Raw genomic sequence first — 23,911 nt, forward strand, 5'->3', positions numbered from 1 at the left:
CTTCACTGTGCTTTGTACAGTGCCTGCAGACTTCGGGAAGGAGGACTCCTCCGGTTAAGACTTCTTTAAAACAAAAAGTGATGACATACTTTTAAAAAATAAAACAAGAAATAAAAGATCATTTGTGCTTTTGTTCTTTCTTTTTACTAATTCTGTTTGCTTTTAGGACTTTTTGGCAGAAAAGCAGAAATAAGAGCTACTGTGTGTACTTATTTTGAAGTAATTGTACTTAATGTTTTCAAGTGGAAATGTTTGTCCCGGAAGAGTAATTTTTTCCAGGATTTGGGGAGGGGAAGGAGGGAAAAGAGAAATTAGAGAGCAACTGAGCTGTCAAGTTTGGCTGTGTGGGAGGCTTTTTAGTTGAAGATTTGAGATTGTTGCTGAGGTTCAGGAGTTTTGTGTGTGTGTTTGTTTTTCTTACATTAAGCATGCTGTATACCAATGTTTATGATGATTATTTGGAACAAGGTTTCATAGTTAAGTTCATTGCATTCATTGCATGCTTTGACCCCCCCCATTCGAAGCTAAATAAAAATCTCCAAGGCAGAGCGTTCGTGCTCTCCTCAGCTCCGTTGAGACCTCTAAACAGTCAGGAGGGCAATGAAGAACATGGGTATCCAGCTAGTCGGAGCTCCAGCAATCAAGCCATTCTCCAAATTCAGCATAATAAAAATAATCCATCTTCTATATCACATTAAAAAGTTGCAGTGATTTATCTTCATTTATTTAGTGAAAAATACAAAATTCTTCATAAACACTTAAGTTTACATTTATTTCCATTTATCTTTAATAGTAGGGATTGACTGAAACTAAAGCAAAGTACCAGTTCAGAAGTTAAACCTGACATTCACATATTCAGTTAAACTGGTCTGTATGGACAAGCAGTAGATCTGATTTCATGTATTTTCGGTTCTGAGGTTCATGAAGGAAAATGTATGCGAAATACTCCTTTTAGCCAAAGTATGCTATACTATGCAGTAGTTTTCTAGAGTCACTTCTAGGAATTTTACTTTTTTCATCAAAAAATTCCTCAACTAGGATGGCTTTTGCAGGACTTGTGTCTTTTTGCTGTATGTTTTCATTCAGCATTCAGTCAATATATGGAGGTGGAGTAGTTGCCAGGGATTTTATATATTCTTTCTCTCTTCTCATCCTGTATGATTGATAGCATGAGAGAGTGTTGTTAGTAGTTGAGTTTACTGCTTCTAAAGTAGGATCTCTCCTTTGAGTGAAATCACATCATGTTCTTGACTGTGCTTCGCCTGGTTTTCAGACTGGACACAAAAAGGACAGAACTAAAGCTTTTAATTACTCCTATTTGCCCACCTTTTTCTTCATTATTTTTAAGTTGGAATGATTAGCTTTTTAACTCTCAAGGCCAGCAAAAATCAAGGATGTTTTATTGTAATGTTAAACAGTTATTTACAGAAATGTGAAATGTCATTCTTCTGACCTATAGGTATGGGTCTCTTTCGGAACTAATAACTATAGAACAGACTGATTGTGTGTCTGTGTGTCTGATTTCATCATCCTTCCCTGTGTTGCAAACCTGATCCTGTCTCAGGATAAAGTATTCACTCACTTTCTAGTTGCTCCTTAGCTTCTTGATAACCCTGCCGCATGAAGACGAGCTGTGGGTCTGTGTCGTAGTCTGGTGTAGTCCATTTGATCCACTAGACTCTTCATGTGAGCCACTAAGAGTGCTCTTGATAGCAGGTTTGAGTCATTTCTGACTAGATCTGGGTTTTATGAACCAGTGGTTTGCAGGGGATCTAATTCCTTGAGTTATATAGTCCCCTGTTGTTTGTAGAAGCGTGGAACCTAGGAAGTATGTTATTTCCAAATACTGCATTACGTGCTGATGCTATTGCGTTAAGTTAACCTAGTGTTATTAACGCAGCCGCTACTGCTGGGTTTTCCTCTGGAAGTTTAGACTATCGTTCACAACAGTGGATGTTCGATAGCATTTCTATGGTCTTATTGTCTCGATGCACAATATTGCAAAAACTGTGCTCCCTTTTTATGAAAAGAGTTAGATACCTCCCATTCAGATGTTAGCCTTTATCTCAGAGAGACTGTTACCTTTTGGGTACAGTTGTACAGCTCCTAGTGCAGTGGGAGCTTTGTCTGTTATGGTTTCTGGCTCTCGGGCAACTTAGCAATTCAAAAGAGGTTTATAAACTTTTAAAATGTTTTCTCTAAGTATCTGGCTTAAAACATGTGAAAACATTTTGGTATGGCTTAGGAGTTAAAAAAAAATATGGAAATAAATATGAGTTTGAATTGTATTTCTGTGAACCTAACCTAACTTGTTGAAAAATGCTTGGTTTGGAAAACAAGCATTGTGGTTAGGGAATGCAAAGAAGACAGGTGTTCCTGAGGCCAGACTGTCTCATCTCTTAAAGACCTTTTTCCAAAAGCAATGCTAATGAAGTAATATCCTTCAAAGTAAGACTGGTGTTTTAAGGGCTAGTTCTTAAGGGTTGAATACATAGCATAGATGAGGAAGTGAAAACAGAGCCATGCCCCGTAGAATCTCAGATGTGAAGTTTAAACATGCTAAGAAGAGATTGGACAGCAAGAAGGAGGAGGAGACAGCTGGCTCCTTCCCAGTCCAAGGTGCTTCTGTCAGCCGCTGCTGCTGGAGCCATTTTGACCACAAATACAGAAAACTGATGCCTGAAGTTAGGCTGCTACCTGGCTTACCTGTTGGGGCTTTTTAGCTCATCACTTCTTTCCTACTCTTCCCAAAATGTGGTGAACCAGAATTTCCTATTGAAGTGAGTAAATGTCTTCTGTATGTTCTGCAAATTAATGATTAAATATCTAAGAACGTAAACTTATTTTTATCTTCCATAATTCTAGGCTTTTTTTTAACTCGGCTTTTCTTTGCTAGACTACTGTTGCAGTTGAAAAACTTACGTCAGGATACCTCCCCGCCTCGCCAAACTTCTCTGCACTCTTCCCCTTGTTTACTTGCAGGATAAATACCCTTGCCTGACCGCTTAGCCCTCTCTTGCTTTTATCATACTTTTTTTATTCTAGTTTATTTCTTTGCTTACACTTATGCTGCTCTTTAAACTACTTTTCATCCCCCTTCTCCTCCCCCCCCAACATTTATATAAATATACAATTTCTGCATTTAGCTGCCAGTTTGGGGGGTTGGCTCTTACATGGTTTTCAGTGGCATTTCAGTGTCTTCCTTTTTATTTTAATTTGTACTACTCAACCACAAGGTAATGGTTTTCATTTGTCTGCCTTTATTTGTTAAGAATTTTTTTTTAAACAGAGTGAGCCTCCCAAGGAAGGTGCACAGAAAAGCTGTAGCAGCAGTTCAGAGCTCACTCTCTCACGTTATCCATGCTATACGGGGGCATAGAAGATGGTTACTTCATAGTTAGCCTCTGGCACTCATCTGAGCTAGAGAAACTCTAGAGTAGGTTCCAGAACCTGTTCTGTTGAGTTACTGTATTGTGTTAATACTATACACCTTTGTTCACATTTTTACCTGAACCTTAGAGGACTGTGTTTTCTACTGAAGTAGTTTATTTTCAAGAACCCTTTTTCAGGATTTGAGGGACATACTGTAGCAGCCAAAGTTTGCACATTAGGTGCATGCAGATAAATGCACCTAGGTAAAAGCCTCCCTGTTTGGTAAGTACTGAAATTCTGGGATACATTTATTTATTTAAAATGCAGTCAGCCAAGATAATTGAGAATATAACTAAAATAAAAAGCATAGGAAATAGAGAATTGTTTTAGGAAAAATGTTTTTTCGTTCAACAGATGCTCTCTCTGTTCCCTTGTTTCATGGCCATGGAATTATACTGAAGTAGGGAATATATGATTCCTAGATTTTGACTAAAACAAATGCAGTCATCTTTATGTCCATATTCTGTCTCTGTCAAATTTATTTCTATAACCAGACATGATTTTGCATAATCAACTAAATGGCCGCTTCCCTCTCTGATTTGTAAACCCCTGGATCAAGTACTAGTATATTATGTATACACAGAGCTGTTTATATGCAAAATATTTAAATATTTTTATTTAAGATAATATTTAAATATTTAAGACTACAACTTCTAAGTGTAGCATGTTGTTCCTGTTATGTAAATTCTGATTATGCATGGAGCCTTTTATTTTCAGTATCCATGTATGTGTGTCTAAGAGGTATGCTACTTGTCCAGATAGAGAACTTAAGCAGGAGATCTTGATGTATAGTTTTAATTTTCTGCCAAATGTTGTATAAAACAATATGGAGGTGTTATGAATAATATACACGAGCATGAGGATAATTTGCACTCTACCTGTAGTACAGGCTCCATAGCTGGGTCAGCCTACTGGTGCTGAAAATAACTCTTTGCTCAGATCAGAAAGGTTTCTCTGGATAAATGCAAACTAAGTTAGGTATGGCCTTGAAGTGAAATGTCTTTAGTAGAGTTAAACACACAGAGGGGCACAGTCTGCACCCTGAAGAGCTTATAGTCCAAGAATCCAAGTTACAGCTAGTTAATAGCATCCTGAATGTCATTCCCATACACACACACACAGAGGCTCCTTCACTTGAGCATGGTAACGCATTTCACACAAGTTTTCTGCTTGCCAAGGGGTTGCTGTGGCTGGAGTAAGCACAGCCCGCGTGCTGCTGCCTGGTGCTCTGCTGCAGACTGCGTGGAAGAGGTGACCAGCTGGTCCAGCCTCTCCGCGTGTGGTGCGGGTGTTAATTAGCTAGTAATATCTCAGGGCTAGTTTTCCCTGTGTGTAGATAGCATGAGTTAAATACTGTTTTGACTGCCGAATTAGGAAGGGAATTTTCTTTTTTTCTTTTTTGAAGAGCTTCCTGATGTGGTGATACTTGTTTTGTTTTGTTAGGGAGTAAATAAGCAGTGTCTAGTCTGGGTAGACTGGTTTAGGTGATCGACTTAATTTTTTCAAGTGAGGCTTCTGAACTGCCAGGATACTTTTTGGCCGGTTGAGGCTGGAGACTGAAGCCTCAAACCTTCTGTCTAGACTATCCTCTGCACTCTTTCTCGTATTCTTTGAGATGTCTTCCTCTAAGCATAGGTTGTCTTAAGTGTTTCTGTGGGTTCCTAGAGGCAGGATGGCACTCCTTAACTCAAAGTGTTGTGCTTTTATGCAGAGCAAAGAAAATATATGACTTCTCATTTAGCAGAGATATTTGTAAAGAGTGCCCTCTGCTCTCTGTCTCAGAGGTTCCTTTTGCAGGCCAGGAGCATTGCAGATGGGCAGGAACTCTTGGCTCTCTTATATAGAGCTTAAAAATTCTCATTTTGAGGTAAATTGTTCTTTGTCATTAGATCAGTAGGAGGTAACTTCATTTTATTATAACTAGAACTGCTTGGTAACAGTGCAGTTTACCTTTCAGAATAGCTTTCCATTATCACTTAGGTTGTGGATGATGGGGGAAACTAGATCTAACATGTTACGCAAGATGGCCTACGCCTGCAGGAAGAGATGGGGTTGGTGTTTCTCCCTGAAAGTACTTACTCCTGAAATTTAACTACACAAAAAGCTCTTTTATCCTTCTTCCCCCGCCTCCACCCAGCTTTTCTTTGTCATGAAGCCATCTTGAGAATAACCCAAGCGTCTGGTCTCCTTGGATTTTCTCCTTTCACACCCACGGTGATTGGCGCTTACTGTACAGGTGAGCAGAAAAGCTAAAAAGGGAGCATAGCTCACTTCTTTGTTTTCTTAGTTGCTTCAGACTCTTTAAAACCTGTAGTAATCAAATCAGATTGTGCCTGCGCATAGCCAGGGACCAGCTATGTTTAATCTAGTTAAGTGTTTTCTGTTCATCCATGAAATTCCTCATTTGATGGCAAAGTGCAGTGGGGATGGGCTTTACCGAAGGTTTAGCATCTTGATCGACAGCTTTCTGCTGCCTTCATCTCCCCAATCAGCAAGGGCGGTGCATATGTCAAGAGCTGTTGGACAGATTGCACTGCAGAAAATCACCATGTTGGATAAGCAAATATTTTATTCTTTCTTGCCTTTTTCCTGTGCTCTGTCACTGAGAGTGTGACACTTGCTGAGTGTCTCCTTGCAGTTAAATTTTTGACTGTTGGAGTACTTTTTTCAGCCCCGCTGGACAGAAAAGCCTACCTCTTATGAAAATGGCAATGAAATGTTGTTTTGGTTATTCTCTTTGTGCTAAGAAGGAAAATTGCTTTTTAGCTCTACCGGTGTTACTGCAGGTAAGTGTGGGTTATTTTTACTTTCATTTTAATTTATTTCATTGTATTTATTTTTCACCACTGCAAAATCCCCAGAAGGATTTAGGAGCTTGAAGTAGAGCATGTTTAAACACTTAGGCCTAAAAATTGCAAACCTGGAACTTCCACCCGGTTGCAGCACGGCGCTGGGAGCATCTGAACTCCAGAGGCACCGCAAACTTTTTAAGCGTTTGAAGGTTTTGTTGTGCCATTAAGCCTCTGTCGAGGGATGGCTGGGCAGCTCGGTATCCTGCTGACACCAGGCTCGACTAGCACCCAGAAGCAAGGCACTTCTTGCCTCGGAAAAGCTATCCGATACCAGGTGTCAGAAAATTGAACATGCCCGCAGGGAACGGGAGCTTCTTGCAAATCGTAAGGGCAGACAGTACCTCTTTGCTGAGCCAGGAAGGCAGAGGTGGAAGAGAAAGAAAATTGTTGTGGTTGTTGCCTGTATTACTGGAAATCTCAACAGCTCTCCCTTGCCCATGGAGGAAGGGATCAAAGTCTGATTCCTTTCTCTTTCTGTGGGGTTTTAAACCTACATTTCAACCTACATTTCCTGCAGGTCGGGAAAGTGGCCTCACTCTCACAACATAGGTTATTCGTCTGTATGGCTTGATTTGTATGTCTTACTTTCTTCTTTTTCAGTGCTCCTCTTGTTCAGTATAAATATTCCAAGTTTAATCTGTTTAATTTTTTTGATGTGTAGATGTAGCTTCATTAACATTCATATTCTCGTCTGTCTTCCTTCTATTCTGAGGTGATTTATCTGATGTAGCTCTGTATTTGTTATAATGGATTGATATTTCATTGCATAGACCTCTGCATGGTTACAATCCTTATCTTTGCTGTCTCGTTCAAGACTGATTTGACTAAACTAAAGCTATTTTAATCTCCTGGTCCCAAAATAGAAGCCATTCCATTTTGTGCTCTAGAAAATGGCTGCTTGGTGATCTTTGCATGCTTTGAGCAAAACCTTCCAGCTACTTGTTTAATCTTTTGGGGTCGTTTCCTTCTGCTTCTTCCCATGATCCTTTTGCGTCGCACATCCCTGTTTCGCTGGTGGCGTCGTCTGGGGAGACGAGTGTCGCCCGTGGCCTGTCCTGAAGAGGGATGGTCTCGCCCTTGCCAGATCTCTGCATGGTTTCTCCTTTCTTTACATCTTTCCATTCACTGATGAGCTCGTTGCTTGGATGCCCTAAATCTTCGCAGGCAGCTGTGGGTCAGAGGGTGTGACATAGGGATTCCTTGCTCTGATTTTTCCCAGTCTCGTGTTTTTCATAAGGAAATGTGTAGCAGGTGCCCTTTCGAGAGACACCCGTGCTTAAAGTGGCTCCTGTAATTAAAGCCCGTAGCCCCATTACCATGGAAACGTAGCACACCACAAACATGGAGCACAAGTTACACTTGTATTAATTTTCCCAAACAGTCCTCGTTCACCAGATTAAAGCAGAATTTCATTTCTTACCCTTCAAAGATGCCTTCCATCAGAAATACCAGAAAGTGGAGCGTGTGTGCCTGGCTTTTTTTTTTTTTAAGCAAATTACATATTTAAAAACCTTAAGGCTGAATTCCTGAGGTGTGAAAGCACAAGCATTGTCTGCAGCACATTGCTTTTGCAAGGCTGGTGTCCTGTCAACATCTGGCGCGCCGCTAACATTTTTGCTATATGGGCACTGCCTTGGCGGAACAAAAAGACAAGCACAGAGGGGGAAAATTTGTGAAGAAATGGTTTTACGGGAAGCCCAGCACTGCTGAACTGTGGTTCAGTTTTGAACAAGGAACAAATTCAGTGTTTTGCAAATATTTTTTAGCTTGAATGTAAAAATCCCTGTCATTCTGCGGAATGACTTAAAAAATATAGAAAACAGAGTTGACTGTCAGCAAAAAAAATAGGTGTATTGGATATCAGGATTCAGTGAAAGCATTGCTGTTACATTAAGAGAACTGTCAGACTGTAATTGATGTACTCTTTCCATCCCTGTTATATTTTTCTGTCTTTGAGCTACCAGATGTCGTCTTTTGACATCATAGCACTTCAGTTTTGTTTGTGTTTTCAAAAGAAAAAGACTCTAACAGGATTACTTTTTTTTACTAACTTGCACTAGAGGCAGAATTGCTTTCGAAGGTGGTAAAGCCCTCAGATATCTGAATAATTAACATGGATATTATAAAGTCAATACAAGTTGCTAGTTCTGCTTCACTTGTTTGCTGTACAGTTTTAATATTAAAACAGAGATTGTATCTAATGAGCTAGGTCACACTTACTGGAAGATGTGAAATAACACTCTTCCCCTCTAGTACTCTGTGTCAGCTATTTATTTTCATTGTGTTTTTTATTACAGAAAGTTTCTGCTCTCTTTTAATAGTCTGCTCAAACTATTTTCTGCTTGTAAAATAGTTATGAACCATCAGCTGGTACTGTAATTCCTGTGGAGGGTACTGGATTGGAAACTAAGGACTAATTTTTAACCTGGTTATGATGGGGTTTTAAGCAATGACTGTAACCACATTTAGTTGTCTTCTCATATACCTTGGTGTATATATACTAGTAGATTATCTTCTCAACTTTAGCATTTGAACAGGGCAGGGTAATTTAGAAAACATGAGGTTTGTCCTACCTGGCTTGGGTGCTCGGGTACCCTGGGAATGAGGCTGTAGAGCAAAACTGAGAACAGACCTCAGAACTCCTGTGACGTTTAAGTGAACATCATCTAGGATGGTGACTGTGCTATTGTTCAGAGTTATTGATAGATTTGTAAGAGCAATTATGTATCACCTTGCAAGTACAAATCTGACTGACTGATCAGGAAAGTATTGCCTGTGTTTAGGGCCACGTGAAGCCTTCATAGTATTGTTATAGTTGTTGTAACTTCTTATATGGTTGTTATGACTTCTTTACCTTCCTTTCCCCACTGCTGAAGGGTAAGGGAAATGCTGACGCATCCCTATGCTGTTGGCAGACCACAAAATTTAGAGCCCTCAGAGATGAGAAGAACCAGCCAGCATACAATGGCCTTGAACTGAGAGGAAATAAAGGTAGATATTTTTGCACCTTCACTTTGTTTAAATCACACAGTTTAGATTAGAGATTGATTCATTGGTTAGATAACATCTCACCTACTGAGAAAATGCCCATTCTGACATAAATAATTGTTAGCCGTAGAATTATGAGCTCTGCATCCCATTTGTTTTTGAGGCATACTGGGTGCAGGGACAGTGGCGTACAGCAGAGGAGCTGTGGTGTCAGTCGTTAAAGGGTGTTCTTTTACTCTTTACTTTTGGTTGTTGATAAGATGAGTATTTTCCTTAATTGTTTACTTTTGCTACTGGTACTGTCAGATTTGTTGTGGAATTTTTAACAGTCAGTTAAAGGGATCTATATCTCCAATATTTTAAGGAAGAGATTCAGAAATCTCTCACAACGTTGATCACAAAATACATATTTCCATTAACTTCTATCTGAAGTTAGTTAATATGAGTGTTTAGTTATTGCTACAATTGTGGTTTGGTTGTGTTTTTTATAGTACCTATCCAGAGGGAAGGAATAAAAATCACGAAACCTGTTAGCTGAATCAATAAATCACAACTACAGAAGGCCTGTGAATAAGACTGTCTTTTTCAAACTAAAATTGCTTTCATACATGCTTTAAATAAATAAATAAATTCACAGTTGGCTGTCCAGTCATGCCTAGTTCCCAAATGGATTGTGATTTAAAACTGAAAGCAGGGCACCACCTGCGCTGTTGTGTTTTTATGATGAAGTCCTGGGTAGGGAATTACATGATTTGAAAAACAGAGTCGTGGCTGGCTCTTTTAGTCTCTTTATTTTTTATTCTTCAGACTGTTTTCCCTTGTTTGCGGCTTTCCTGCACCGATGCCTGCTGTGGAGATGCTGATCTGCAGTCGTAGTAGATACAGCAAATAATATAAGACATACATAAGGAAGGATAAAATACCGTATTATAAATTGCAGTGCTCTGGTACTGTTTCAGGGATATAGTGCCTGTAAATTAGTGAAATTTAGACCCCGCTTGCAATCCCAGTTGTCACTCTGACTATAAGTACTGTGTTTGTGGGCTGTGTAAATCAGTAGGTATTTTGCATTGGGAACAGTCTGAAAAAGTGTTGGAATTAATAATTAGACAACTGTGCTATATAACCTTTACAAATCCTAGCGAAGAATTCTTCTGTTCTTGAATAAGCTTGCCCAAAATGCAACACAGGAGTCAAGGAAGCAGTGCTAAAGTGAAGTGGGCTTTTTTTTTTCTTTGAATTTTCATGTTGTAATTGACTGTTTCTTGCAGCGAGCACTGATACAATGTTTGAACTATCTGTGGGGAAAAGAAGGGAACTTGCTGTGGGATCAAGAGACAACGAGCAGTTCCCAAGCACGGGGGATCAGCAGAGCAGGTCTCTCGCCCTCGTAGAAGAGGCTCCACCAGCAGAGAAGAAGCAGTCCCCTTCCACCACGGCACGCTTCGGCCATGGGCAGATGTTCATGTTGCCAGTACTTCTCTTGGTCAAAGATATTACAGCCTGTTTATTGCTCCCCTGTACTCCCGAGCAGCCGGAGGCAATGTCTGCAACCAGCAGAAATATATCTGGTGGTGCCTGTGTGCCCGTGGCCTGAGCTCCCACCCTTCACAGCCAAGCACGCGCACTCTGTCTGCTGGCAGGGCTGAGGTACCGGCTCTCGTGTCGAGGTTGCCTGGCTCTCGCAGCAGCTTTGTCACTGCAAGAGCACTACTAAGATACTCACGTGGTGGCAGTCTTAGGAATAGGTCTGTCTGCTCGCGTTAGTGAGTCACCTCCACTAGAGAGTAACCGTTCCTGTGTCAGTGAGGATACACCTTTGTGGCTTCAGTTTCCGCATTCACCATTCTTTAACTTCCAAAGAAAGTAAGTTCCTCATTATAATTTTAAACATCCCAGTGATGGCCTGCTCTCTCAAGAACTTTTCTTTTTTTACTTTTTGTTTAAATTTTATGGGTTTCTGTTGAAGAAGTTTTTAATGTATAAAAGAATTATTTTAATCACATCTTTCCAAAAGACCGATGCTGCTATCTTTGACCCCAGAAAGTATCTCACAAATACGTTTACTGCATAATGTTGCATTGTGCTCTGTAGAAGACTGCAGTGTAAGTTACATAGACTTCAAAGGATCTAAATGAGAGAAGCCTGTCCTTTTTTAAAGGGAGATTCAAGATGCTCGCCATTGAGGCTCCGTAACTGGGTCTGAAGTAGACGTCCCGGTCCTGGCGTGGTTCTGTAGCTGTGCTGATGTAGGTCTTCCTCCCTTCTGGTGATCTTGGTTGCTTGAGAAGGAGGAAGAGTCCTGCTCTTACCTAATTGTAGGATCTGGTCTAGCATTTGGATGACACCCTCTTAAAATGGCTTTCTCAGCTCATTCTGCACACCTTGGTCTACTGCTAATGTCTGTTATTCTTCCAGGTACATTTAGGTAAAATACAATACACACCACATGTGCCAATGATTGTGTTGGTTTCCCTAGAGCCGTAAGTGGCAAAATGATTCGGTAAAGTTACAGATCAATGCAGCGTTTTTCTGGAACATTTATCCTGTGATTTATTTTGTGTTACATAAAGAACAGCCATTAGACCAGTCTCATTTCTTCTGTGTTAATTTAGGAGCATGAATGTATAGTTAGAGAATTGCTGTTTGTGCACGTGAGGGCCTGTGTGCTAGTCTCCTTATCTGCTTTCCAATCTTTGAATCCTTACATAATATGTTTAAGACTGTTTTTAAGTAATCTCTTTTGGGGTCTCGTTTTGCATTCTGAGTCTCCACTAACAAAGAACTGATACACTATTCCCTCATAAAATCCTTTCCAGAAGGTACATGTTATCTACTACAAGACAGGGCAATGAAGAGCATCAATTTCCACAGCAGGATAAAATCCTGGATTACAAATTACTATTTAATCCTTTTTGCGTCAAAGGATATAATAATCCTTGCAAAATGTGCTGTAAGTCTTGTGCTTGGCTGTGTGAGGTTAAGGGGTAAAAACCGAAACAGCGATTCTCCTAAAAAGACGTTGTGAAATCCATGTGTTCCACATGAATTTTAGAATGTGTGTATGGCTATGTTTCAGCAGGTAAAAACAAAGATGATGGGTTAATACAAACAGCTTTCACTTTCTGTATACTTGCTATTGCTTTGTTAGAATATAAGAAGCAAGCCTCAGGATTGTCGCTTGCTAAATTGTAATAAAGAATTTGGGCATGAAATAAGCATGACTTAAATTTGATTTATTTATTTATTTATTAATGAGTACATTTACCAAAATTAATGGATTAATAGGTTTCTTAATGTGGGAGAACTTGTTTTGTTTTCTAAATCATTCTGTTGTGAGATTCAAGTAATATGATTTTGTAAGAGAGAGATGGACAAATAAAGTCGGGAAGGATAAGGACTTGGTGTTTGAAGTGATAGGTTGATGGCTGCACAATTTCTTGACCATGTAGCTATTTTAAGACAGGCAAACTTTAACTCTTAAAGTTAAAAATGAATCCCAGAGTGACAGACATGCATTCCTTTGACTGACATGAGTATCAATACATTGAGCATGCTGCAATGTTAATTGTGTTAGATATAAAGCAAAACAGTGTGGTTGTTTAGAACCAGTATTTCATGTAATTACTTTATTCCATAGTTTTATATCTGGCCTCTGTATTAAATCAAATGTGTCATATTGAATAGAAACAATTCCTCTTAATGTGTAGCAATCCACAGAGAAAACTCAAAGGTAGGTTGTGGCATATAACAATAATTAGTAGGAAAGAACAGGGCAAGCAATCATTTCTGTTATTTTTTAAAAAAGGTGTTTAGACCTTTAATATACAGTATTCTATATTAATAGTCAAAATCCAAAAAGAAGAGTAGGACCAGATTACTGAATAAAATCATAATCATGTATTAAAGGACACAATTAATTACTTGGTCAAATAATCATTATTCCACAATGGAGTGTTTTTGTGCTAGACACTAATTGCTTCTTTCTAGTGTGAGACAGCATAATGTAATGCCCTTGCTCTGAATAAGCTGGTCATCCTGCAGGTGAAAACTATGCAGTGGAGCAGCTGTTATAAAGCAGTAAAACGTTTGTGTTGTAAAATAAAATCATACTTACGGACTTTTTCATGGCTTTCTTCTGTAACAAATTTCCAGAAAACAAAAATATCCTGTTAATCTAACTGTTGTTTCTTGACAAGTTTCATACTTCATGCTAAATTAATAATTTTTATTCTGTTGTTTGTTGCAGAAAATTACACTTGATTAAAGAACAGTTGCTTCTCCCCTGAGATTTATAGGAACAAATCTGTCCTATGATGAAGTGGCTTCTTCAACAGTCTTTGTTGTGCAATGGGGACTACAAATGATGACATGGCTTTGGTGGAGCAGAATGCCTCCTTGAACCCTTTGTGCTTTGAGTGTGGCCAGCAGCACTGGACAAGGGAGAATCACTTGTACAACTACCAGAATGAAGTGGATGATGACTTGGTTTGCCATATTTGCCTTCAGCCCTTGTTGCAGCCATTGGACACTCCCTGTGGACACACTTTCTGCTACAAGTGCCTAAGGAACTTTCTACAGGAGAAGGATTTCTGCCCGCTGGATCGAAAAAGACTCCATTTTAAACTCTGCAAAAAATCCAGCATTCTCGTTCATAAACTGTTAGACAAGTTGTTTGTTTTATGCCCCTTTTCTTCAGTATGTCAGGAGGTAATGCAGCGATGTGATCTGGCAGCACATCTCAAAAACAGGTGAGCCATGCAAAGGGTTGCGGTGTATGTCTTGCATGCTTGGTAGACTGGTTTCTGTAGCAGTCTAAATTGAGGGGGAGAGTTGGTTTGGTGGGGAGTTTTAAATTCATGGTCAAATACTGTAGGAAATGATAAATGTGTGACAGCTCAGTTGGAGTACTGCTTCCAGATTTGGACATCACGGTCAGAGAAGATTGGGGAACACTTGGAGAGAGTGATGGGAACAACATGATTGATTAAAGGTGTAGCAAATACGATTTAGGAGAAAAGGTTAAAGAAAATGGGGTTATTTAGAGCAGGGGGAAAAAAGGCTGAGGGAGGAGAGAAATGAGAGATAAGTCCTTGAACATGCAAACGATGTCTGCAAAGAGGAAGGAAATAGTGCAGTAGGAGCAAAGGAGATTTAGTGCAGGTTTTAGGAAAAAACTTCCTAATGGTCAGGCATTGGCAAGGATTGCTTGGAGGGGCTGGTGGCTGCGCATTCCTCACTTTTAGAAGTGTTTAAGAATAGGTTACACCAGCCTCCGTCAGGAATCATTAAGGCATGATTGATTCTGTCAAAAAATGTTTTTCTGTTTAAAAAAAAATCTGTTCACTGAACAGGTTGACTGTGTGTTATGTGAGCATGCTTTTGTTTGTTTCTGGGATATTTTTTCTGGTTGCTTGTACAATACTTTCAACACTCTTTTAAACTGGGAGAATTAAGAAACTCGTCACTTCAGATGAGTGAAAGGTGTAAATTTAGCTAGTGAGTGGCTTTGTGTCAGAGACGCGTTCCAGTATCTTCTGCATCCTTGTTCCAGAGTCTCGGTTGGGACCGAAAAGCAGCTGTATTTTTGTGCATTTTACCGTGTATTATTATGAGTACTGCAACTGCTTTTGTAAGGTGGAAGTTATAGGGTTGTAAGAAACTGCAGGAGAGCAGATGACAAGGATCACTTGGAGGAATGTTTGAATAGAAAATATGTGAAGACCTTGGAATTCCCCCTGCCTGATTCAGGCAGGTTTTTGTTCTAAAGCTTGGTGTAATGGCAGCCTTTAAGATGTCTGTCAAGGTATTGTAAAGTATTATCTACATCTGTATGTTCAGGACCTTATTTTGAACTGCTAATAATTTTATAGTTCTTCTGTTTTATGCCTTCCTACCACAAATATTTAAATATTGATATAAGGAAGGAAATAACAGACAATCAAATTCAGATAGAATGATATTTCATATTGTGTAGACTAGTGCGTTTTGTTCTTGTAACACGGGAATATTTCCTATGGTGTGTGCAGTACTGTGCTGTGTTTCATTCTTCTGTTTAGAGGAATGTCATTTTTGTCACGGAAAAATGTTAACTTTGATTTGAGGGGTGTATTTGACTGCTTTTGCTTTCTCAGTAGTTTAGAGGATATTTTCAGTAAATAGCTAATAATTAAAAAAAAAACTTTCATTGTGAGTCATGAACAAAAACATGGACATATCCTTTTATGTTAAAGCTAAAATGTGATGGAATGCATGAGTCAGAACTGAAAAACATTATGCATGTCTAGGCCAAGTAACTAACACATTTTTTAACTTTTTGGAGATGTAAGAAGTTAGGAGAATAATAAAGAATTATGTAGAGAAGGAAATTATATATTTAAGGGAAATGCATCTTACTTCAAAGGATCCAACTGAAATGAGTTGCATCTGATATCAGAAAATATTTTCTGTGTACAACTCAACATGATTTACTCTTTTTACGTTTTTTTTTTTTTTTCCTTTAATTCAGATAGTGTATTGTGTTTAGCTTTGAAAACCTATGCTCATTTTGCAGAGAGAGGTCTCAGGGCATTGAAGAGGTTTTCCTTCCTCCCTTTACCCCAGATAAGGATAGTATTAACTGCATGCCTCATTTTTCTGCCCTCAGTCCAGTCTAGCTTATTCCACCTCCTGAGCCATAATGAGGTGTTAGGGACAATAAAGATAGTGGTGACACCTGCACCTACCCCCGTCACAGACTACCTCTGCATCTCAGTCTTCAGTGCTAAGGAAACATCAGGGAGATACCCATGTCTGTCTCCAGCTGCCTCCTTTGTTTAGCCCTCCATTTGTCATTAATTGGTAGACTCTGGTTTTTACCTGATGGTCCATATTATCCAACGAGGAGGTACTAGACACAGGGTAGCACTGTGCAGTCTGCGCTATTTCTACACTCCCATCTTTCCTTCCAACCTTCTCCTTCCCTTTCCACCAGAGCCTCCTAATAGAGAAAGGGAAGGTTTTATTGCCCTTGCACGCTGCGTAGTCTCTTTCAGTTTATCTTGGAGGAAAGGTCGTTGTCTCTTTGAGTTAGGCAAGCAAAAACTGAAATGCAGAGTCAGAGTTAAATGCAGGATGGTGAAGCCTGGCACTGGTATACCACTGCTTCCACAAAGGACTGCTGCCTGTCGCTTTTCCCCAGATGTATTCCCACACCTCAGCCATACCTCCTCATAGAGAAGTAGCTTCATCATTTCACGGGGGGTTAAGACATGGTTCTGGTGTTTAGCCAAGGGTTTGCTGTGACGAGCACTTCCACCAAAGTCATGTGCCTGGAATCACTTTGAGCTGTCCCAGCAGTCAGTATCAGACTGTGTCAGTCCATCACGCGACAAGGATTACCTCTGTTGCTCTGTGTGCTAGAGTTGAAGTGATACTGGTGACCATGAGGGCGGATTGTATCAGGAGATGCTTGCAGCTACCCCAAGAACTTTATTCAGAGTCTCGGTCTTTGTTCCCCTGGAGACCTTCTTCAGGTGAACGATGTTGCAGAGGAGACTTCTTGGAGTTGTGCATGTCGTGAACGTGCATATGGACAAGTGCTTCTCAGAGAAAGGGAGGAGCACAACTGCATTCTTCTGAAACAGTTTGTTCATACGTGTGTCCCCAGTGTACCCCCTTCTTGCTGCAAGTCCTGAACATTTCTAGGAGGTCTGAGGTTGAGCGAAACTTGAAAAGTGCAGGACCTGCAGCTTCCCCAGAGGATGGGGTTGTGTCGAGTTGTGTGGGTTTTGTGAGCTGTTTTTCAGCACTTGGGCATGTATGTGCTCACAGCCTGAATGTACAGGTGTGAAGTTTCCAGGTTGGAGGGCTACAGCTACTAATGAGTAGCCTTTTTGTCTCTCTCTCCCACCCCATCATTTCCACACTCATTTAGGCTCTTGCTGGTTTCCTCAAGGCAAGTCATTTCTAATCTCTGTGATGACTAGGGACAATGGGAAAGAAAACTTAAATTTTTGCAACATTTACAATCCTAACATTAAACTGATTTAATTTTAATAAAAGACACAATGCTAGCAAGACTCCTGCTACACATTTGGTTCATCTTCGGGTTTCTGAGTGTTATTTCCCTCACCTTTTCCATCCGTTTTCCTTGACTGGTATCTCTCTGAGTGATATTAGGACTGTTTACAGCAGGGACATGTAATCTATTTGTACGTGGAACACTATGTGTACTTACTTTAGGTATATATGAAATATTCATTTGCTTAATGCACAACATATATTATGAAACCTGAGTGAGCTGAGTCACTAGCTATTCCTGTCTGTCAGTACAAAAAAAAGCTTTTAGTTGCAGAGCCCTGCTCATCTTGAATTCCTTCTGTTGTCTTAGGATGCTGATATGCATTTTGAGTACATGGTGATTTACAGCTCTCAATTAAGTTTATTTTCAAACATCTGAACAGCTGTAAATTATCATTGCTGACATAAAAGATGACAGTAACTGTGTAGTTTGAATTAGATTTCATATGGATTAGTGAATCCAATAAAATTATACTACTGATTATTGAATGTTGGAAAGAAATATAAAATTCAGAAATATTATAATTTTCAGAATAGCTTAGTGTAAACTAGTCTTAGTAAACACATGAACTAGCTTGCATTTCTAAGAAATGGAATAGGGTTGGTTGGCTTCACTGTTCAAAATCATTCACACAGAGTTTCCAGTGTTGTTAGAATCGGCTCCATTTGAGCATAAAAGCTGGAAGAAATGCCTTAATATCCACCAGGCAACTCCAAGAATATAGTTACTGCAAGCTGCTCTACCAAGGAGATTTGAGGCATGAGACACAAATCTGATTACTGTATGGTTGCTTACTGCACTCCATGTGTACCTCATTGCTTAGTGAAAATACCCTTGGTTTATCAGTGTTTCAGTGCGATGAGATTCACTTGGGAACTGTGGTTTCCAAAGTTGAACATAATACGCATAATCTGACTTAAGGGGGGGGGAATGCATGTATAATGTTTAGTTTTACTGGTTTTCTTGACCATTTGGTATACAAAAATTGTTAATGCTTAATGAAGTATGTGCCAATTCCACTTCTAAATATTAAAGGTGACTTCTTAAATAGAACCCCCCCCCCCAAAAAAAATACTGAACTTTTATTGTGTTTGATTTTAATTCAATTGTTGAAATACAAATTCTGTGGTACAAAAATCCCAAATCCAGTGCAGCTTCTTGACAAGAGGGTTAGGTCACATGTTCATGTACTGCAAATGAGCTGGGCTTCAATTTTTCCCAGCCATATTCTAGTATAGTAATTTAAGAAAGGTACCATTTGCGATGGGGATATTTTTCTAAACGTTTTAATGTTGACAATATTCAGGCCAATTTTGTGGAAGGTTAAATTTCAGCTTTACGAAAAGATTTTATTTTCTGAAATTGAAAAAATTACTGAGCTATTCGCTGTCTAGCAGTGAGCATGCTCAAAATACAGATTTAGATTAACAAGAAAACTAAGTGCATAAATACAAAATTTTATCACTCAAAAGTAGGGAAATCCCAGTTATTTTGGTGTTCATTTTCCGTGCTTCTAAGTTGTTGTTTTTCCCACCTGTTCTCACGTTGGCGGCAAGCACTGTCCCACGGTTCTGCTTTTAACACCATGGGAAGTGAAGAGGATCAAATAATTACTACAGGATTTAATCCTCTTTGGGGATGTCGTCTTTGTCTACTTCTGTGAACTCTTTCCATTGCTGGAAAACTGAGGGATCTTTCTGTGTTTTTTTCCTGCTCTGAAGCCACCTTGGCTTCTTGTAGGCACCTTGAAATTGTTAGATGTGTTTGAAAGCGAGAGACAATATTTTTTTTATTTCCTGAGTCCTCTCCATTTCCCAAAATTAGATATCTCTTCGTGCCCCCCCTTCTTTTCCCTAGCAAAAGGAGGAAAAAAAAAAAAAAAAGGAAAAACAAGCTCTTAGCTTTCCAAAGAAGCAACATGTTTTGCTCTGACTTGTAGCTGTAAAACTTGCCAGAATTGCTGTTTAAGGTCACTTTGCTGGCAAAGTTTCATGAGCAATAGCAAAGGCATTTCAGTTGCATCTCTGCAGTCTTTGTTCAAATTCTGTTTGTACTTGGAAAACGATTTAGTGCAACTATTTTGAGGCTATTTTGTGTGTTTGCTTTTATCGAACCTCTAGACTGCACAGGCACTGGTGGCATAAGTTACAATGAAATCCTTCTTTTCAGTAGTCAGTGAGCAAATGTGTTTTTCAAACCCCTACTGTTATCCCTTGGAGTACACTGTAAAATACATCTTAATTTTGTATGAAAGCTCTTTTTATCTGCAGAGAGAGATTACTGCTAGCCTTCCAAGGAGTCAGGTTTAAATGAGAAACCCAGCAGACTTGGTTGTGCAAACTCCCTCGCCCCAATGAAGAAAAACCTTTTCAAAAACTTTCCTCCATCTGATATGGATTAAGAGAAGCTGAAGGTAAAAGCTACACTTCATCAACATCTGGAATTGTGGAAAAGTCAGCCCTGATGCTGAGGGGAGGAGGGAGTCAATAAATCCAGCTAGAAGCTCATTTTACCTCCTAAGAGCAACTGCCCTTCAAGTTCCTGATAAACAATATCTTTCAGTTGCTTTAGTTAGTTATTTCAATATTTCTATTCTTTGACATCTAGATTCATAAGAGCAATTAAATAATTGCTAGAAATTAAAAAAGCATGCTTTTCCTTTTTCTGACTCATATCTAAGGAATTCTGGCTTTGGAGGTAGCTATGAAATACCATTCCTGTAAAATACATTTCATTCTCAGGCCCCTATTTGTGCAATTGCTTGCATGAGGAGGGATTCCTGTACCCTTACGGAAGAATCTTTGATCATAGGCTGGATCCTCAGATGTCCATTGATGTACACAACTTGTTGCAGGATTCTGTCCAAAACGGTCTTTATCCTAAATATTTGGCAAAAACAGTATTATTAAAGAGATTTATTGGCATTTGTTAACTGTTACAAGTGATGTATGGGTTTTTTGCGTAGGAATAATACTTTCCTACTGTCAGTAAAAAGAAATCTCCTTATGTTGCAAGTGGGAATGAAAAGTCTTCTTATAAATGTGCTTGAATACCAGTCCTGGGTTTTGGACCCCTACCGTCCTTTGGTAGATGATATATCATGTTTAAAGACTGAAGAACTGGCATCCTATGAAGTAGCATCTCCACCAGACAGCCACTTTCATGGCAAGGCAGTTCTGTTCTATCAGGCTGAAAGTGTAGGCCTGTGATAATGACTGATTAATTTGGGGAAGAAGGGGTTTCTGTCACCAACATTAATTTTTTTCATAGATTTGTCTTGTTGAGTGTTGCATAAAAGGGCTTCCATTGAGCTCAGTAGATGTGCTCAGGCTGCTGTTTACATTTCTTGATATTAGCCTTTGAAATGATAATTAAATATCTGTGGTGAAAATAAGCCTCCAGTTTATTTATATTTTGTGTGAGGACTTTAATCAGCTGCCAGATAACGGTGGAGGAAAGTGCTCTGTAAAAGGTGAGGTGAGGAGAACCACCTGCCTGTGGTTTGGAAGGCTTTGGCAGAAATAGGACGCTTTCAAGTACGGGTTTTGTTCAGTCCTGTTTTGAGACAGTTAAAAAGGCCTGAACGTCTCAGGTGTGCTTTGCCGTCTACACCAGCTGCTTCGTGATCCGCAGGCGCTGTGAAGCGGTTGGGTGAAAAGCTGGCAGCGCAGTGTTTTGTTGGAAGACTTACAGGGACACATCCAGTAGTAGTAGTCCTGTAAGGCCGGATGCTGACATCCAGACTGCGGGGTTTGACTGTGGTAGTCTGACACTGTCAATTTTGAGCTATTCATTCACCTCTTTGGGGAAAATCCCCGCTCCTGTAGCAGGGCAGTTGGGGGCCAGCAGAGACGTGCAGCTCGCTGAGCTGGCGCAGCTCAGTGTGGGAGAGCGCATTTGTCAGAGCTCCTGGCGAAGGTGATGTTTCCTCCTGCGGGAGCACTTACCTCGTGCTGTGGTGCTTGAGCAGTGACGTTGCTGGAGAGCATCGCTTTTTTCAATCCTCATTGCTAGGAATTTGGGGGAGAGGGAGGCTAATCTGTTAAAATTACGGCATTTTAGAAATTGCATCTGGGGGAAGGGGTTGCCTCTTCTCTTTTCCTGGCCTTTCGGGATTCTTGTCTTCAGGTTTGCACTGGATAAGTATCAATAAGAAACAGTTCCTGCTGAGTTTCACCTGTAACCATGTGTCTTTCTGGCAGCCAAATTAAATTGAGCCTAGCCTGATTTCTAAATTCTTTTTTTGCTTTTTGGGTTTGACTCTGATCAGTCCCACTAAGCCACTGATTTTATGTAATAAATATTACCTGAGCAAAATCAAGAAATGTAATTGTGTTTCTGCATTAAAATCAAAGAAACCTTTTCACAAAGGAAAACCTTTCAAGTGATTTTTATCTTTTTCATGCCTGCCTGTTCTTGGCTTTGAAAAACAAGATGACCAGCAGTTTTAAAACATGTCATCTTGGAGAAAGCTCGAAGAAATGATTGCTTAAACATGTCATTATAATGTGAACCATCTCCGATTTATGTATTTGTGAATATTTCACAGCATATTTGGGGTTTCTTATGCTGTTCTTTTAAACATACATTAAGAGAGCTATATAGAGTGTGAGATATATTTGTGTGTTTAACATTGCTGGGGTCACAACGGCTATACAGATGTTTTTAGCCAAATTCTTTTGAGAAAATTTTTATTAAAATCCTTCATATCAAAACAGTCTGACCACATAATTTTCAGATCCTGTTACAGAATACCAAACAGCATTGTGATATTTCTTAAAACAATCCAGTTCAACAAATTAGGATGTTGTTAGACTTTTGCTGCCTTTTATTCTGTTAACAGATTCTTTCCTGTTGCCACAATAAATCATTCCTACTTTGGTGATACCAATCTGTCAAGTTCCCAAAAAGGGAGCCCGTTCAAGAACACAGTGCTTTTTTTTCTGATACTGCGACAATACTAACGTCTTTTATGTGGTCAACAGCTCCAAAAGCAGGAGCATTAAGACAGCAAATACTGCAAGACTTGCAATATCAGAAGCTGGCAAAACTGCATCATACAGGCAGATGCAAGATTGATGTCTGTATTTGATTATCTGCAAGTAAATGTAAAGCCATCGGATAAATGAAGACTTTCTGTGAATTTGCAACATTGCTGCCCTTCTTCACAATATGCTATTGTAGGATTTTAAGCATAAGCAGAAAATCATTGTGTTAAGAATAATGGAATCTCATAAAAAGGAGTTAACAGTGCAAAGTGCAATATGGTGATGGGGCACTGTTGCTTAAGGGAGAGCAAAAAATTGCACCTGCTGTGTTAAGTCAGGAAGCAAATTATGGAGATAAGAGAATGAAAAAAACTGTATTGCTTAAAAAGGAGATTATGGGCAGAGCTATTACTCATGTTCTGCTTTTCATACAAAATCCTAGACACATGTAATTTTTTTCAATATTCTAACACTTAGATCACAATGTAGGTAAAATTTTTCTCTCTCTTTCCTTCCCCAAATGACCCCCAGAAAATATCATGCTTCCTTCTGTCTGTTTCAGAAGTCTCCAAATGTGTCTTTGAACAGGGCTCCTCTTCTGTGGAACTTTATGCCAACCCTGTTTAATATGTGCGTTTATTCCAAAAACTGGAATATATATAAGAAAATAAGCCCACATTCACAATGCCTTTGAGCACATCCAGTTCACAGCCAGAAAGCAACATAGTAGAGCTTTTGTGAGGAAGGTAGTATTGTTTTTGGGTTCTGTCCACTGAAACATATTTTGGCCTTAAAATCCATTTGGTTCTACAATATTTTATGACTACTTTAAAGTCGTGTCTTTGAAGAAAAGTGATTTTGTTTTATGGAACACGCTTGACTTTTTGTGCTGCATATATTCCCGCATACTTGAAGCACAGTGTAAATGTTTTCTTCGCAGGTGTCCTGGGGCTTCTCATCGGAGGGTGGCTCTGGAGAGAAGGAAAGCTAGCAAGCTGCAGCCAGAAGCTGAGAGCGAGGCTGGTCCCGGTGGGACAGAGCAGCCCAGCCGTTTATCTCCGGATGCGGATCAGGGAACAGTGCCTGCGGAACAGAGCTTCACGTCGCCTGCACTTCCTACGTGGGCAGATGAGCCCAGCATTGACAATCCCGCTTTTGAGGAGAACACAGTCACAGACAGTATGTCATCATTTATCTCCTAAAACCTTTTTCCAGTTGCCTTTTATCAAGCGTAGATATGTTTATGGTGTTGCAGCTTGTCTCTTGCAAACAATTAATGAACGCCCATCTTCATTGTTTTCTCCTCTTCCTATTCCACTTCCTGGGGAAATACTTGTAGATCTCTGTTATGTGCAAATGCAGAACTGGGCTAAAATCACAGTTAGGAAGGAAAAAACTATCTGCATATGTGTACCACATAGATACCATGGTCCTGGATCATAACACATGTACAGTAGTTCATGTTAATCTGGAAATGCTGGCCTAGAGGCTAGTTTGAAGCAGTGTGTTTTCTATAAAATTACAAAATTTGTTTTCTAAGATGAGATTTCTTTTCCCCTCTTCCCTCTCCACTTTCCTGCCCGGATCAG

General features: G+C 39.6%; 1 protein-coding gene across 4 annotated transcripts in view; it reads left to right on the forward strand.

Moving 5' to 3' along the window:
* Positions 1–23,911, forward strand: part of LNX2 (ligand of numb-protein X 2) — a 60,505-nt gene that overhangs the window by 18,408 nt on the left and 18,186 nt on the right. For 3 of the 4 annotated variants that reach the window (XM_064504980.1, XM_064504979.1, XM_064504982.1), the window contains exons 2-3: positions 13,522–14,023; positions 23,263–23,501. In XM_064504980.1, the coding sequence (XP_064361050.1) occupies positions 13,623–14,023; positions 23,263–23,501 (640 nt within the window). In that variant the 5' untranslated portion in view covers positions 13,522–13,622. Of the gene's footprint in view, positions 1–2,657; positions 2,781–13,521; positions 14,024–23,262; positions 23,502–23,911 lie in introns of those variants that run through there. The other variant, XM_026108917.2, reaches the window with a different exon arrangement.

The sequence above is a fragment of the Dromaius novaehollandiae genome, chromosome 1 (genome assembly GCF_036370855.1).
Source record: "Dromaius novaehollandiae isolate bDroNov1 chromosome 1, bDroNov1.hap1, whole genome shotgun sequence".
Classification (NCBI taxonomy): Eukaryota; Metazoa; Chordata; class Aves; order Casuariiformes; family Dromaiidae; genus Dromaius; species Dromaius novaehollandiae.